General features: G+C 39.9%; 1 protein-coding gene across 12 annotated transcripts in view; it reads left to right on the top strand.

Annotated features, from left to right (window-relative positions):
- COL19A1 (collagen type XIX alpha 1 chain) overlaps nt 1–18,553 on the top strand; it is a 402,210-nt gene that overhangs the window by 32,105 nt on the left and 351,552 nt on the right. For all 12 annotated transcript variants that reach the window (XM_025191070.1, XM_025191112.1, XM_025191107.1 and 9 more), the window contains exons 5-6: nt 17,060–17,183; nt 17,584–17,859. In XM_025191070.1, the coding sequence (XP_025046855.1) occupies nt 17,060–17,183; nt 17,584–17,859 (400 nt within the window). The remainder of the gene's footprint in view (nt 1–17,059; nt 17,184–17,583; nt 17,860–18,553) is intronic.

Here is an 18,553-nt window from a genome sequence, read left to right as displayed (position 1 = left end):
GGCACCTGGCCAGATGACCACGAATGCTCATACAGCTGGGCCAAGGGCTCCGCGATGACCCCTGCCAGCTCCCTCAACACCCTTGGGTGGAGGGCATCTGGACCTGCAGCTTTAAAAATGTCTAGCCCTTCCAGAAAATCCCTAACTACATCCGCACTGATTGAAGGCTTGATAGAGCTATCCCCAAGATTGTCCCTACCTCTGGTAGGTGGGATATCCCAGTCCCTGTTCAGGAAAACAGAAGGAAAGAAACTGTTAAAAATACCAGCTTTCTCATCTGGTGTAGCCACAAGATTACCGTTTGTGTCTTGCAGGGCCCTACATTGCCTGGTGCCCTCTTCTTGCTCCCAAGGTACTTGAAAAAGGACTTTTTGTTGTCTTTAATCCTGGACGCTAGCCTGAGTTCCATCTCTGCCTTGGCCTTCCTGATAGCCCTCCTACATTCCCGGGCCGAGGGTGAAGTAGTCCTCCTTTGTGATAGCTCCTCCCTTCCACTAGTTGTACACCCCCCTTCTAGTCCTCAGGCATTCCTATATGCCCTTGCTGAGCCAAGGGGGTTTCTGAGCACTCTTACCCACCTTGCTTCTCTCAGGGACTGTTACCTTTTGGGCCTGGAGGATAATCAGGTATTTGATTTAAGGCGCTTTGCTTTAGAGCACCTTAGGGAACTTGTGTTTTCTCAAGGAGGGAGGAGGAAGCGAGTAGCATGGAGCTGCCAGCTCACCTAGCCTCAGCTGGAAAGGGGGCAGTGGAATGGAGGCCCCTCACCTCGTTGGCTTAGCCCAGCTCCCTCCAGTACAGGGTACTTGTGGGGGCCTGTGTGGTAGGGGAACTCCATTCCACTGCCCACCCCCTGCTTGGGCTGGGCAAAGCCCAGCCAGCAGCTCCATGCTGCTCACTTCCTCTTCCCCATTCCTCCCTGCTGACCGCCCTGGAGCTGGGAGGGAGAGGCAGGACTAGGGAGAGAGGCAGTTCAGCAGCTTCCTTAGAAGATGCTAGAGCACATCTGCCTGCTGGCCAGGAGGGTGGTGCAGGCACACTCGATCCCCTCTGACCCGACAGGCAAACATCTGTTGTGTTTCATAGATTTCATAGACATTAGGGCTAGAAGGGACCTCGGAAGATCATCGAGTCCAGCCCCCTGCCCAAAGGGCAGAAAGTCAGCTGGGGTCATAGGATCCCAGCAAGATAAGCATCCAGTTTGCTCTTGAAGTTGTTCAATGTAGGCGCTTGAACCACCTCTGGTGGCAGGCTGTTCCAGACCTTGGGGGCTCGGACAGTAAAGAAATTCTTCCTTATGTCCAGCCTGAAACGGTCTTGCAGTAGTTTATGACCATTCGACCTAGTCGTCATCCCTTGGGGCGCTCTGGTGAACAAACGTTCCCCCAGATACTGGTGGTCACCCCTGATAAACTTACAGGTGGCCATCAGATCACCCCTGAGCCTGCGCTTTACCAGGCTAAAGAGCCCCAGGGCTCTCAGCCTGTCATCGTAGGGTCTGCTTCCCTGACCTCTGATCATGCGCGTGGCTCTTCTCTGGACTCTCTCAAGCTTCTCCACATCCTTTTTGAATTGTGGAGCCCAAAACTAGACGCAGTACTCCAGCTGCGGCCTCATTAAGGCCGAGTACAAGGGGAGAATGACGTCCCGGGATTTGCTTGAGAAGCATCTATGGATGCAAGCCAGCGTTTTGGTCGCTTTACTAGCCGCAGCATCGCACTGCAGGCTCATGTTCATCTTGCGGTCAATGATGACCCCCAAGTCTCTTTCTTCCATAGTGCTAGCCAACATAGCACTGCCGAGTGTATAAGGATGCTGCGGGTTTTTCTTCCCAAGGTGGAGAACCTTGCATTTATCAGCGTTGAACGTTGGAGGAGGGTTGGAGGATGCTCAAACTCATGGCACTTTATGTTAAGTTCCATGAGTTAGAGCAGGACCTGAATGTCTGTAGGCACCTTGAGTTAACAGACTGAAGTGTAGGAGGCCAGGCAGAAGGCAGTTCGTTCACAGCATCTGCTGAAGTAAGCCCCTTTTCCTTATGAAAGCTTATGGTATACAGATCTGATTTAGTATAGGGTACAAATCTACCCTTTCTTCTGCCTGGTTTCAGACTAACATGGCTAGACTATCTCTCTCTGCTGAAGTGTGGGAACAATTCTATTACTCCTCCTAGGCATGTACAATGGACTAGGCTTGCCCTCTGGAAAAGTACATACATCTCCCTATTCCAATAATGGAGGCACTTTCAACTGTAATAGAATCACTCCTATACAACTTTGATTGTCAACTAGGTGAAATAGAAACTTGCCATAAATTTTAAAGGATTCTATCAATCACAAGGAATATTAGACGTCCACATTTCTGAGAGAAGGAGGGAGAAATATCAGGGAACTGCAAGCAACTATTTTTATCACGTTTTTTGGTTTAGAAGGTTCTTGAAACTTGGGAAATTGTCAATAATTGTATTTTTAAGTGTATGTGGAGACAGGAAATTATATAAATTTAAATTGGGTTGTTGTGAAAGGGTTAAGAGCATTCAAAAACATGTTGTGATTTAAGATAGCTGATAAGATTTCAGGAAAGGAAGGTCATGACTCATTAGCTGTTTGGAATTCTTGAAAGATTTAAGTGTTACAGTAGTGCCCAGCCTCACTGCTCTGCTTAAGGATCTGTGTGCATTTTGTGAATTGTGTATAACTAAAATGATTTTATTTGCTTCATGCTAAATCTTGACATCAGTTTGATTGAATATTGCCTTGTTAAAAAAGCTTGTTTGATTTAGTTACTATCCACAAGTAAAAGTTCTGGTTTGTTTCAGATACATTTTGTTTCTACTATATTAAACTGATTTTATTTTTAAAAACAAATATATCTTTAAAAAGTACTAAGTACCATCAGTGACGCATGAAATTACTTGATGAAAGTTAATCATGTCAGGCTGCGTACCTTGGGCATGAAAACCAAATTACTCGTTTATTTAACTTTAAGTCGTCTTCTATGCATGCATATTCTGTAGCTCCATGTATGGGATAATTATACCAAATGTCATTTGTAATACAGTAAAGACAGTATAATGTCATAAGTTTATCACACATTTTTCATTATTTAGTGTTTTGCAATAGGCGATATGATATTCTTCATGCTAAAAGTTAAATTACCAAGAAAAAATTGTCCTCAGCTCTAAATTAATACTAAAAAATAATATATGCTTATGTCATTGTCACACAGAAGTTGCTTATATGATTTAGCACAATAGAGAACTGCATTAATAAGCACAGTTTTACCAAAATGCATCATTGTGTAAATAGGTTGTAGACTCATAATATAATGAGCAGACTTATTGGGTTTAACGTAATTGGCTTGTTTCCCTGCCTTAGAACTCACCATCCCACTTAATTCTTTTCTGAGGAACAATTTGATCTCTCAACATAAATTTAAATAAAATATCAAATCAAATGTTCCCCAAACAACCCTAGGCTACCACTCCTAAGGACCCCTTCTCTTCAGTCTCCCAGCCTCCTAAACAAGAGTCTGACTTCCTTTTACAACATTTCTTTGGGTGTCTCTCCTTGCCTTTTAAGAGGAACACCTGACCACTTCCAGTAGATCAAATGATTGTACATGGCAGGCTAGCTTATATCTTCCTAGCTCTTAAAGGGCAAGCCATCCTCCTACACATAGTTACAACTTAATGGGTAAAGATATAAGAAGTTTCTATTTTAAGCCTGATTTTTTTTAAACTCTGTCCATTCTCTAACTTTCTGGAAAAAAGTTCATTTCTATATGCAAGTTCTCTGTTTATGTCATCTTGGTCGAGATTATTTATTTTTTTCCTTATGAAATTTGCATTTAATTGTCCAATTCACATTTTAGTTTTGAGACTGATGAAAAAGTTAAGGGATTTTACATTTTGAAAATGTATCTAATGTTGTCTCCACATACAATTCAAGTTAATTGACAGAAAAATATTTTATACACTTATTTTACTGAGAATGCGTGCACAGGACTGTTTGTACCAATTTTATAAGCTGTAGAATACCACTTATTTAATTTGTCTTGTATTGTAAATAATGCACATACATTTGTAAATATAGTCTATGTGGGAATATAGTCTATATATTCATAAATTAGTCATGATACTTTTAATACAATCATAGTTTCTCCTTAGCTCCCTTCCCACTGCTCTTTTTAGTTTTACTGTCTTAATATCTGGTATCATCAGCCATCTTTCATATTACAGAAGTATACCACCAGATTTGATGGGCTCAGTAGGAGGTTTTGATCTAAACCAAGCCTTGTCTTAATGTATTTTCTTGGAAGGTGTCTCTCTAACAGTCAGTTAAGTCTGAGGGTTAATGAGAAGAAGACATAAATTCTGATTCCATTGAATCCAGATCTTAGACTCATTCTTTTCTGTGAGGTGACTAAAACCTCGGATGGTTGTTTTTGCCATGGGTGGCAAATAGTATCACTAAGGGAACCCCTCAGTGCCCAAAACAACAGATTTAAATTGAGTTGAATTTAAATTGAGTTTTTTAGCGCTCATTCTTAGAAGGTGGAGTCTTTTCCTGCTCAGGTGATCTGATAAATTATTCTCAATTCTTGGTTGATGAATCACTGACAGATTGATATGATGACAAATATACTCTTCGCAAAGAGAACAGTGGAAGTTTGTGTCTTTCTTATCTTACTCCCATGCCTGTCTGTCTGTTACATTGCCATCATAGCATGCATTAGACTTTATCTGGTGGTGTTCTGGAGCCAAGGCAGGAGCACTTTGTAAGCTAGATAATTCCTTTTTAGACTTATAGGCTGGGGTTCTAGAAGTTTATGAACTTTATCTAAATGTCACGGCCTTACAAAATTGGGCTAAAAATAATCCTCAAGAAGAGTATTTCATATATGTGATTTTCTGTTTTTCTTTTTTTTTTTTTTTTTTCAAAGTTATAATTCTTATTGTTAACTTATTTTAAGGAGCAGCCAAAATGTGAGATGCTTTCCAAACATAAAGAAAAGTATGGTGGGAAATCCTGACCTCTTTGGAATCGATGGCAAAATATTCATTGACTTCAGTAGGTCAAGGATTTCGCCCAGCGTCCCTGCCCCAAATAATTTATAGTCTAAAAAATACATTGAATAAAATTTCTGTGAAAGATACTTTCCTAATACCGTTTTTGCATTTCTACCTCTAATCCAAATCAACCCTTGTGGAAAAGTTCTATAGAAATTAATAGGAATGAGGCCATACATTTTTTTTTTTAAATTAAATAGGAATTTATTATGAGAAATTACTTAAAAATTTGTAAGACTTCTCAGAAATGAAAAAATGCTGAGGTACAAAAGTGTACAAAAAAATCTAAAAGTTAGTACGCTGCAATGTTTCTAACCTTTTTAAGATATTCAGTATTGAGTTCAGACAGAATTTGGGGCAAAGGATTTACTTGGTTCTTATTTTTCCTGAACTGGTTTGTGCCATCCGAGTCATAAATACTTTCCCTTAAGTTGTTTTCATATGACATATTATATGATGCAACTTGAGGATGAATGCAATGTGAAACCACACACTGTATCATAATGTGATATGAGGAAGATGGATGAGGGAAAATAATTTCTTATTATTTCGGGTAACAGACAGCTGATCTTAATTTTTATTTGAAAAAGGTTTCAAAATACCTCCTTGAAGCACAGGCTGGGAGAACTCCCTCTGTCCTCCTTCATGTTATACCAATCAGTTATGCTTCAGAATATCTTTATTTTTTGTCTTACCACTTAGTAAATGTTATGGCTATTGGGCAAATTTTAACAGTAATACTAAGTGAGATTATTAGGTTTGGTCATATGAGCTTTATTTTCTTATTAACAATTTGAATCCCCTTAGCAAACAAAAAAGGGTAAGATTTCAGTATCTCAGTCAGCATGATACTAAATACATCATCACCCACCAGAGGAAAACAGTTCAAACTCTCTCTCTGACTTCTGGTCACCAAATTATTTGTAACATGACAGGTGATGGTATATGTCAGCTGGAAAAGAAGTGTCTTGCCATAAACTCCAAACATCTCTCACTTCACTCTCAGGAAATATAAGCTGGATCAGTTTTCTCTTCCTGGAAGATATTCAGCAAGTCAGAGGCTCCATTGATACTTATAAATACGGAAGTTCATAATCTACTCTAACTCACTCATTCACTATGGAACAATTAAGAGTTTAAATTGAAACAAAAAATTCAATTAAAAATAGAAGTTACTTTATTGTTAGTACCTTTTAAAGAAAAAAGGAAAAGGTAAATAAAAGATGGTGCGCGACAAAAGGCACAGTCTTGAATTTTGTTTGAACAGAGGTAAGTTTATTGAGTCTTTATATTTCTTTCTAATAAAAACCCTACCCCCATCTAATATACACACACATACTCATTCATTCATACATCACTAGATCAAGCTGTCCTCAATCAATGGCCAATCGAACGGGGTTTAGTTGCTTGATGTTAGAAGAGGGGTCATTGGCATGTCTCTCCAAGGTGCAGTCTGGTTCTGGTTCTTGTCTTGATGTAAAAGGGCACCACCATGAAGTCCTTACTGCAGGTTTTTATCAACTTTTCCACAATAATGGCAAAATTACCAAAAGGGCAACTCTCGTTCAATTGCTGGGCAGGTTCTGTCGTTCTCCAATAACCACACGTCTTATATCAGATACATAAGCCTTTCAAAAGGTCCTTAAAGCAGTGGGGAATGCAGATGTTACCATCCTGTTATCACATGGCAGAAGTTTGCAGAATCTTATGTACTTGCAGCCTGTTTTGACCAGCTCAAACCAGTTTATTTTTTCACAGCCCTGCTCCATTGTCCTATGGTACCCTTGGGATTCACATTTCCACTCTCGCGACCATTCAAACAGCTCTTAATAATATTACAAAGCTAAATAAGCCTATTTTCAAAGTATTTTGCTATTATCTTCTTAACCCAAAAGCAAATACAAAAAGCAATATATACTCAAGAAGTAAAGCTATATTTATGTCTGTCTACAGATGTAAGTTGCTTCTAATTCTGCTTCACAAAAATAGTACTGAGACACTGTTTACAGCACAATGTTTCTACTGTTTAATTCAGGGGTCCTCAATCTCTGTCCTGTAGGCCCAATGCAGCCTATAGAGCCATTGCATGCTGTCTGCAGAGCTCCCCACAGGTATGGAAATTTGGCAGCGGGGGAGCAGTCGCCATTAAGACAGCCACCATTCCCCGTGTCAAATCCCAACAACAGTGTGGCTAGTGGAAGCCAAGCTATGCTCCCTTCCTCCATGGTGCCAGGCCATGTGCCCCCACCCTCCTATGCTTCTGGATCAGGACTGGCCATGCCCCCTGCAGCTACACAGAGCCGAACTGGGGTGGGCCACACCCGCTTCCCTCCCTATGGGGCCAGATTGGAGCTGGCCTGCCCCTGACCTTCCTCCATATAGCCAGATCGTGCCTCCCATGCTCACCTGGGTGCTGGATCAGGAACACTAGCTGGATCCAGCCTGCAGATGGACTGGGCACTGCCAACCTGGCCCTCCAGGCAAAAAAGTTAGACATCACTGGCTTATTTCATGATTCATAGTTAGCTCATCAAGTCCAGTAGAAATGGGAAAACCAAGAGATATTTGAGTATCAGAAACTTTCAGAACTTCTTAAAAAACAGACAAAAACTGTACTTGAACATCCCATGGCCCAGTGAAAGTGCATAAATACAAAATTCATGTACAAATATTTGTACTCTTTCTCCATTTCATCTCAGCATTTTTCCAGCCCAGAGCAGGGGGGTTTGACTGGATGTTTTTTAATGGTCCCTTCTAGCCGCTGGTATGCCTTGTTCATGCTTCCAGCCCTTACTTTCTATGACTTCTAGTTGGGGTAAATGCATAAAATGGATATGCCCCTTGTGGAATCATTCATAGTACCTATCCCCAGAGAAAGCAGAGCAACATTTATTAAATTGTGGCAATGGGATACCACAGAAACTTCCTACAAACATGTAGAAGTTAGAAACTAATTGGGCAAATAAAGGTTGTCTCAATGTGGTATGCTTTTGCATCCATTATCTTTGTCTGTGGATGTGTGAACATGTGTTCTTTGCACACTTCAGCACTAATTCTGTAGGGAACACACCTGGTGTTTGCAGGTAGGCCTGGGGTAGATGGCTGAAACCACAACCTAGTTTAGGGTGACAAATAACTAGACATCTGAATTATGGATATGTAACCCATCTGCTGCTTACTGTTGTTGATCTAACAGCTTATATTAGGGATTTTGCTTTATGTTTTTGGACACAGAAGCATATGCTAGCTATAGTTTCTATAAATTATGACATACATCATAAGCACAAGTTGGTATGGCACATGCCAAGTTGTGTTTATTTAACCTGTGTACTTAGATTCTTCCAGTTGTTTTAAGCAGCCCTTACCAAGGATGTGACTGGCTTTGAGAACACATAATATTGAGGGCTGCAGCCTGCTTACTACAGGTGAGTCTAGTCCTGGGCTCACTGACATCCTGTTCACAGTGAGGAACAGGCCGGCTGTGCTCCCCAGGGCCATACTCAGTGACTCTGTTCTGCTTCTCTTCCCCCTTGGAGAGAGGGGGAGGAGAAAGAATGCAGCACTGTGGGATGCAGTGGGACTGAGAGAACCCCTGTAGTGTACTGGACCAATGTTATATATGGTACTACAAAACATAATCTACAGAGAAGTTCTTGTTTTATCTAAGAACATTTCTATAATGCTTCTTTAAATTTTATACTGCTATATATATTACTACAAATGTAATATCTGTCCATGGCCTGTGTTCGTGCTTCATACCTTTTTGCTTTTGTTGTATAGCAGGATTCAGACTTCCTTCTTTCTTAGGACAATGTCTTTTCTCTGTGCTGCATGGATTGGGTGATACTGTGTCATGCTACTATCTTGGCAGTGCGTGTATGCGGTGTAACTTGCCTTTTCTCATCTATGTGGCTAGTACTGCATACCATCTTTAGCAACATTGCATTGCATATGGATGCCATTGTTTTTAATAGGATTTTTTTGGACTCCCGCATTCACAAGTATATGGAATACTAAATGGAACATTATATTAAAAATTCTTAGAGGCTTTAAATTATAAACCTAAAGTTCTATACAATTCTACATGATGTATTTTGATTTCTCAAATATTAGCATTATGGTATGTTTGTTGTTGATTTTTTTTTTTTTTTTTTTGTCAGTGTTTATTGATAAAATGTTTTTGGCTTTGATTTGGACATTATTGTACATTCATTTCTTAGAAGCAGTTCTTTTTTTAAACATTCTAGTTAGTATCAGAAACTGATTTTTAGAGGGAGCAATATTTTGTATCATTCCCATTTAAAAAAAAAATTGATATTGTGCTAATCATCTCTATCTGGGCAATTTTAAATGGCATCCTGTTTTTTGTTGCATTATACAAACTCAGAACCATGTAGGCTATAGAGTTCAACTTATGTGATAGAGCCATTTAGGCAGTAGAACTCAACAGGTGTGCTCAACTTTGACCCACGGAACCATGGCATCCTCCATGCTGGGTTCTTCAGTGGGTCAGGAAATTTGGCAGAGAGCAGTGACAAATAATATTGCCACTCCTCCCCTCACCCCAAATTCCCAAACCCCATGAGACTGGGTCACCCCCGCCCCCCCACACGTGGTGGAATCGGGGCTGGGCGATGCCCCTTTCCCCACAGTACCCAATCAGGGCTAGGCTACTCGCTGCCTCAGTGCCCCCCACCCCAGGCTAGATTGTTGTATCCTGCCTCACTGGTTTGCAGACAGACTGAGCATTGTCCATCCTGCCCAAGAAGGGAAAAGGTTGGGCACTACTGCAATAGAGTATGGGCAAAACCTAATTCTGGAGTATGCTGGTTTTCTGAGTATCCATTTCCTGGTATGCTACCATTGTCTTATTCATTGTCTGGCTTGGAGGGTTGAATGTGAAACCATTCTTCGAGGTATCCATTAATGACTTTCAATTAACCACTCACCAAGGAATATGTATTTAGTTACATCTGGCAATCTGTCTCCCTTCATAGTCTAAACACGTGTCTTTTCTTAAGTTAGGTCTTTGGCATGCAATAGGTATACCATGTGCTGGCATAATTCTATTGGGATAAGTGTAAAGTATACTTTTACATTGGTCTGTCTTCTAAAGAATTATTGAACAGTACAGAGAGTAGTATATTTTTGTTTGTTTTTGCATGGGCTTAGCTCCCAGTGGCCTAATTGCTTCCAGCTGGCCTGTGTACCTGCAGGGGTGCAGCTGCCTCTGTATAAGCAGCAGCCCTTTCAGTGCCTGTGAGACTATTCAACAGGACAGATTCCTTTCAACCTCCCCCTGGCTGTAGTGTCAAGACCCACTACTCACAATCCTTTGTCCCCTGACGCATCCTATTGACTTGACAACCCATTTTGTGTAACTTATACCTTTAATATGAACTTCATTTAGAAGTTTGAAATTCTTCACAATGTTTCTGATGTTTTTAGAATACCATGTGGAACATACCATATTTACTTGAATCCAGTGCAAGGTTCCCCACTCTCCCCCATCATCATAGTGGGGAAATAAAAACTTTGTTCTAGATTTGAGTACTGGCCCAGAGCAGGTGGCAGCTTAAATCTGGCTTTGGCAGTGGGCTTGGGGCTGAAGGCAGAGCTGAGCCACCACCTGCCTGGAGCCAGGATAACTCATTTGGTGGAGGAGGGCACTTGTAGCTGAGGAGCATGGGGGAAACTGTACAGCCACCCAGCCTTCTCCCTTCTGCTCTGGCTCTCTAAGCCCAACCTGGCACAGCTGAGAGATGCTGCCACTTCTCCCTGACTGGGCTGAGCTGGGGCTGGCTAGGGCTGTGCTGCTGCTGCTGATTGCCCCAGTGTTTCAGCAGAGCTGCAGTAGAGGTAAGTGGTAGAGAAGGGTGCAGACATGGGAGTGGGGCAGAGGTCAGACATGGGTGGGTAAGGTGTGGGAGCAGGCAGAGGCATGGTGTAGTAAGGGATACGAGAGAGGCTACCGGAGCAAACTGTGGATAGAGTGGCAGAGAGTTGGAGGAGCAGGAACAGGCGTGGGGGCAAGGAGCAGAGGGGCAGGCTACAGAGGGAGTAGGGGTAGGGGGAGGCATAGGCATGTGGTCAAGGCCCAGGGGGCAGGCTCAGGCATGGGAGGGGCAGGTGACAGGAGGGCACGTGGCAGTGGGACAGGAACTAGGTAGGCAGATGGTAGGGGAGCAGGCACATTTATAATTTTCTATATATAGAATCCAATTATTGGCCAGTCATCTTAAATTTGAAGTCATCTTGGATTCAGGTAAATAGGGTGCTTTTTAAATCAGGGGTGGGCAATTATTTGGGCCCATGGGCCACATGGGTATTTCTAGGGAGCTGCTGTGGCTAGTCAGCACTCCCACCCCTGCCAGTGTTACTCAAATTGCCAATTGCTCAAATCACGAGCGAGACTTTATAAAGGGGGATAAGGCACGGTGCCGTGTTTATTGATTACATGAGTTAGAAATAGAGGTTCAGACACACCATTCATACAAACACACACAAATCATCATACACATCATTACACACAGGCATACACATACACAAAACAACCATTCCATCCACACATACACCAGATATAGTTACCAGCAGTAGTTGCTTAATATTAGCCCAGGGTGGCCAACCCGGGCTTATTGAGTAGATGATGATGATTTGAGGATAGCAGATTTGAAGATAACAGCTGGAGCGGGGTGAACAGATGCATCTGTGCTCTGATGAAACAGCAGTAGAGAAAGAGACTCACCCAACTTGGCATTTTCAAAGTGTTCTTTTATAGGGATTGGCATCCTTTGTTTCAGTGCTTTGGGGTTTTTCCATACCCAACTTCTCTTTTTGCGGTTGTTGTTCTTCTTTTGTCTTCAACTTATCTCAGCCTTGGAGTGTTCTTGCTGCCCATCTGGCAGGATGGGTGCATTCCTTCTCCTCGTTATCTTCTTTGTGCCCTAGGCCTAAAAGGGATTCTTCAGCCATTCGTTAATTAGTTTGCTGACTGGTAACTTACATTTGGCACCAGGTTGCTTACATAAACAGTTAAATCTTCTTCTCCTGTCTATATGCCATTCTTTCATGATTCACCCTTTTACACACGCTCATCCATAAAGGCCATGCAGAGTTCATTGACCTATGTCAAGCAGAAGCGTACAAAATGAAATTTTCAAGTTGCTTACAGGACAAGACTAACATGGTTACATTTCACTACTATTACACTCTATGTTAACATCAGCCACATTAGTTCAGTTCCTGCAACACCAGCAGCAGCCTAGAGCCCCTACACCCCCTCGAAGAGCGCATAGCCCCAGTCCCTAGCCTGCCCTGCCGTTCTGTGCAGCACAGGCTACAGTGGTGGATTTTTCTGGCTGTCGTCACTGCTGGCCTCAGCCTCATGATACTGGTGGCAACCCATGCACAAGACCCCATCCTGCGCCCGCTCTGGACTCAGCCCAGCAGAGAGGACCAGCTCTGAACCAGCCAGATGGGGATGAAAGGAAGTTGGAAAGGGATGAAGGGGAACCTTCGTGCACAGCCCTGACCTGGCCTACCCTGTGCCTGGTCTGGACTTGTCTGCCCAAACTGAGCAGTGGCAGCAGCTGGGCAGAAGCTGTTGTTGGTCCCAGGGGAAAGCACCCTCCCCCACCCTCTCCACTGCTGGGCCCTTCTTGCTGCAGCTGCCCATAGCTCATGTCTGGGCTGCCCTGCTACTCCTCTCTGACACTTTTGCTGCTGCCTCTGGGTCACCCAGCGGGACAACAGTGGCAGTACAGAGGAGCCTCTGGGCAGGCCAGGCACGGGCAGCAAGAAGGCCCCAGGCTGTATTTTGCCCACCCAATATAAATTATTGGCTCAGTTAATTCCTTATCTAATTCTATTGTAATCAATGGAGTTCTGTTAAGGATTAATTTGGATTCTGTTCTGGATTCTGTTAAGGATTAATTAAGGATTAATTTGATTTTGTATGTGTTCTTCACTTCTTCTAAGATGTTTTCCGCCATTACCAGTTTTATGTCAGTTCAGTGGCAAAAGAAGTTAGAATAAACAGCTTATAATTTAGCTCTTATGCTGTTTTTAAAACTGTTTGGTAAACAGGAAAGAAGGGCACTTTATTATATTCTGTATACTCAGATTGTCAAAAGTTTTCTGAGATGAATGTTCATAATTTCAAAAGACAATTAAATATTATTAGACAGTACCACACAAGTATCCACAATTTCTAAAATAATGGAAGTAACGAGGCTAATTTAAGTTTCTTAATATTAACATACATTTTCCCAGGAATTTTTCCACCCTCTGTTTTTCAGAAACGCCCCCTCCCCCTATGTTCTTCACAGTTTCTCTAACTTCCCTTCATCCTTTTCCAGCTGGCAAAAGATTTTTCTTACCACAAAAATACAAGCTGGTCTGACCTTCTTCTTCCAGTAATTAAAGCCTACTTATATCTTCCTAAAGAGATGTTTACATATGGTTGGAAAGACCATCAATATTCAAATCCAGAGAGATGCTCTTTGGGTTAGAGATGTCTTCCTGAAATGCTGCAGGTGTTACCTTGCCCATGGCCCTGGAAACAGGGAGAGGAGAGCCTCTTCCAAGTAATCTACTGTTCATCTAAGGTGCTGCTTGTGAATTTTTCCGTTTTGCAAGTATATGAAAAAAATGGTATTAATAAAGAAGCACCCTGTTATTTGTTTTTGATGGAAGTGTCCAAATAATTATTATATCCAGTTGGATATACAGTCTTCAAGACAGTACATGAAGACAGTACATGAAGACAGTACAGTCTTCAAAAGTCTACCTTTTGAAGACTGTACCTTTCTTTTGGGCATGTGCCATTCTTAACCAAAGAGTATTCCAACATAACTACCTTTCTATGTTTTTTTTTTTTTTAATAAATAAATAGACAAATAGATCCAAGTGCTCTAGGCATCTAGCCAGATTATTAAAAACAGTCCAAGAAAACTATAACAGCAGCAGCAAAACAGTCATTCCCCTCATGCCCTGCCAACAACAAAACAGTCAACAATAACATGAACAAGACCTTTGAATCTCAGAACCAGCAAATGAACTTTAATAATAGAACTTAACCAAGCCCCTCCAAAAAAAAAATCCCCAAATTATGGAATCCATGTTAAAATATTTAAGATGTTTGATTTTAAATAGAACAACCGCCATTAAAAATATATTGTAACTGAAAACATGTGGGAACATAGTAAAGGCCAGAAGAAAGGGAAAGAACAGTATTCACCAGCTAGCATTAGTATTGATGTAAGTGGATTGCAGTATATTTTTCACATTGTACTTTGCTCCTGCTTCCATTGCTGTTCTTAAAACTAATATCCCCTTTGTCACACAATCATTCTCCTCTCGGTATCCTCAAGACTTCTTCCAGAACATGCATTGTTTACTTAAGTTTCCAACTTTAAGACAGACCCAGAAGGATTACATTGATCTTTTGACATGTGAATTGCTAGAGACAAATTTAAATTATTTGGAGGATTCCTGTTCTTGTCCTAGGGGACATAATATTATGCTGAGAGCAATACTTCTTATATTCTTTTCCTCCAGCAGTAAAAGGTAAAGGTTTTTATACCACTTTTCAGATAAATAAGCTATAATGAATATTCATTAATTTGAAAGTTGTTCCTTGTTTCTATTACATTAGGGGGTCATGTTGACTTCTTTGGGCTTACAAAAACTGTAAATCAGCATGTAATTTTACTAACATCTGCGGTGATCTAAAATTAAACCATTTATATTGAATGGTCCTATAGAAGGTGAGAGAACAATTTCTCTGTTTTATGGAAATAGGGTTCTGTGCATTCTGATGAGGGGAATGACTTTTGGTGCATAATCTGTACTTCCAAGTGGACAACCCTGTTATTTTTTATCAGACAAAAATTGTTCCCTGAATAATGAACTACACGATTGCATGTTGTAAGATATCAGTTCATTTTTGTTGTGTTGTGGCTGTTTACATCTGTTCCAGGTGCTTGAAACTGATGTATTCAGTCTTTGAAAACAATTGTGTTTGGAAGAGAGCGTTTTTCAGTTTTAAAAATGAGAGGTTTAATTATTTCAGCATCCTAGCATGTTTAGTACATATTGTATTCACTGTTTAACATTAAATGAATCAGCTGATAAACTACAAGGATAGTCTGAGTTTGTAACTTATGGATCTACTTTTTTTCTTTTGCAATATAAAAGTTACAAATAGTTTTAATAGAAATCTTAATTTGTTTTAAAATATAAGTAATGTCAAACTTTCAGTAAAAATGAACTCTTGGAGGCAGTCAAATAAATATCTTTTTATCATATCACAAAAAAAAAATAAAAGTGAGACATGGCAGAAGTTTTACTTTGAAATGTACTTTATATTTTTCCCTTGGCCTGCCAAAGCCCAGTTATTTTAATATTATTTGGAATACACACATGCATGGATTATATTTTCTGTGATAGTCAATCCTGTTTTTATATTCTCTTGAAGCTTGTGCAGTTACTTACATGTGCACAAAATGGTGTAAGCAGTTCCTTATTGTATGATGTACATCTTACAACTACAGCTACTTTGGTTGTATGTTTTAATTATTAAATCTCGCACACAAATGTGTATCAACTTTACTGTAAATCAATACTAAGTGCTATCCATCAAGAAGTGAGCGATACTAAAGACTGCAGGACAGCACTTATTCTCACTCACCATCAAGTTCTTATTCTTCAGAAGTAGTTGGTAAGAAGGAGAACTTTGGATAGGAAAAGGGAAAGATTCCTAATTGTAAGGAGGCTTATTGGATGGAACTGCTGCTTATTCTTTCTTCCACTTACAGAATTGTGCTTTCCAAAGTAATTGTGACTGTGGTTATAATTATATATAAATTTGCCCTCCTCCATCTTCTTCCATGTCATAAAACAGGGAAGAATGTAGGAATGATCATAATTTCTTTTGCACTAGAACTAGCATGATGTGAGAAGAAAGAAACGTGGGAAACCATTTGGAATCATAGTTGTGTGGGGTGTTGTGGTCATTGTTCTGGGAATACACAAATCAGAAAAGCTATGAGCCATTGTTTCTAGATGTTCATGTATTGTCTTTTTAGGACTGGCTTCTAAGTGCTCCATTTAACACTTTTTACTTACTGCTGAGTGAAGTCACCATTTGTATAGACCTCAGACTGCACTGTAGAGTGACATTAACATGTTTACTGTTTTGTTATTTTCTTTTGCTGCCTTACATGTTTTATTTCATCTTTAAAGAGTTAATAAAGAGTTAATAGATATTTTGGTATGTTTAGTTAGGACTCATGACTATTCAACCAAAAGGTTTTTCCTACAGTGTTAGGAGAAAATATTCATCTCCCATATAAAAAAAATAATTACAGAAGTGACTCATTCAAAAGTTCAGGGTGTTCTGAGCCAGCTGCCTGGCTGGCACCATCCTCACATCTGCAATCTGGAGATGGAATTCCTGGGGCCTGGTTCCTCTGCTGTCCCCTCCTGCCTACCCACCATTTTCCCTGTCAGTCAGGATTTGTCTAGAGCCTATTCTGCTCTTTACAGAAATTTCATCTTCATGATAAAAATGGTGAGTTTGGGAGTGGGAGTATTTCTGTGGGGAATTCAAGCAATAATATGGATAAAAAATTATAATTTATCATTCAAATTATTCCATTCTAATTCAATGCTGTTATTTATCATCAGTCATTTTAACAGTTATAAAAGGTATTAAATGATTCAGAAAACATAAATTGATCTTTCTAAGTATATTGTTCTTTAATCACTTATTCTTATAAATGGATTGCACTATAATTTGAGTACAAAAAAGTTTATATCTTGTCACATTCGGACTTTGAAAGTAAAAAAGGTTTACATGAGTGTGAATGAGAGTCTAACTCTGTATTTAGCATAGGTCTCCTGTTCCCTTTTCTCCCCCCCCATTTCTGTTGCATGTGAGTATCAGAATAAAAAGAACATTTCTTTTGTTTTTTTTTTCCCTTGTAGGCAAATGTTTCCAAATGGGCTTCCTGAAGAATACTCCTTAAGAGCCACATTCCGTGTAAGACGAAACACAAAAAAAGAGCAGTGGTATATATGGCAAATTTTAAATCAGCACAACACCCCAGAGGTGAGCATAGATTTTCAGTTTTTTATTTAGTTTCTTTTTGGTTGGAGGATGACAGATACAGTTTAGTATTTGTTTGTTTTTTTTTTTAACTCTGGCTTCAGATACAACTAATTAAAAGATAGATTTGCTGCTTTGAAATAGCGTGGTGAAATCACAAAAACAAAAATATAAGTCCATCAAAAATTCACAAATCAGCTCAAACAGTGGGATAAGATAGGTCTCATGTATTGACTGAGTTTTATGAGGGAGCATTCCATAGTTTCTATTCAAACTATGCTATCAGATTGCTAAATTTTTTTTTCTTCCTATTTTCTATTCAGGCTAAATTATTTTATTTCTTCTATTCGTACTTGTTTTTATTTCAGATTTTGAATGACTTTTATTCTTATTTATTTTGCAGGTTTCTGTCCTAGTTGATGGTACAAAGAAAGTTGTGGAGTATATGACCAAATCTGCTCAGGGAAATATACTTCATTACGTTTTTAAGAGTCGTGAAATCCATCCTCTGTTTGATCGACAGTGGCATAAGCTTAGCATCAGCGTACAGTCAAGGTTTATTTCTCTCTATCTGGATTGTAACTTAATTGTGAGAAGACAGACTGATGAGAAGAAAACTGTTGACTTACAAGGAAAGACTCTTATCGCTGCTCGCGCTGCAGATGAAAAGCCTGTAGATGTGAGTGGCACCAGTGAGCGAAACTGGACAAAGTAGAAATTGTGTAATAGCAAAGTAATAAATTACAAAAATGCAAAAATGCTGAATTCATATTGGATGTGTCCCCTCCCTGCCCCCTTCTTCACTGCTAGATTTTTCAGATTTTTTTTTTTTTAAACTAGATGTTCAGTTTAAATGTTCATGCACATTCTGCTCATGCAAAACTCATGAGCAGAATGAGACCTCACTGTTATTTTCATTGCATATTTTTGCCTAAGTAAGAACTAAAGAATTGAGTTCATGGTTTCAGTAGTCTTTGCATTTCTGTATTCATTTAGTAGTGAAAGCCATTCAGACCTATTATTACAGTACCATTAAGAACTTACTTTACAATAACTGTTTTGTATTCAGTTTCCCTGTAATTGAATTTTTTATACAAAGGGGACAGAATGTCTTATATGTTTAGCCAGTTAAAGTGTTTTTATTAACTCTTTCCCATCCCAAAGTTGCAGATGAATAAATCTGAAAATAGAGAATACAGTACATGCAGTTAGAGTAAGGGCAACTTCATGAGATTATTTAGGGTATTGTTTTAATAAGAGGGTGCAGTAAGAAAATTACATCAGCTCAGAGGCAACTGAATTTTTCTATCAAATGCTAAGGGGATCTTTATTTTTCTGCTATCCAACAAAGGCACACTAAGTAAAACTCCTTT

This window comes from Alligator sinensis, unplaced genomic scaffold, assembly GCF_000455745.1.
Source record: "Alligator sinensis unplaced genomic scaffold, ASM45574v1 scaffold499_1, whole genome shotgun sequence".
NCBI lineage: Eukaryota > Metazoa > Chordata > Crocodylia > Alligatoridae > Alligator > Alligator sinensis.
This window is presented reverse-complemented; position numbering and strand designations above follow the sequence as displayed.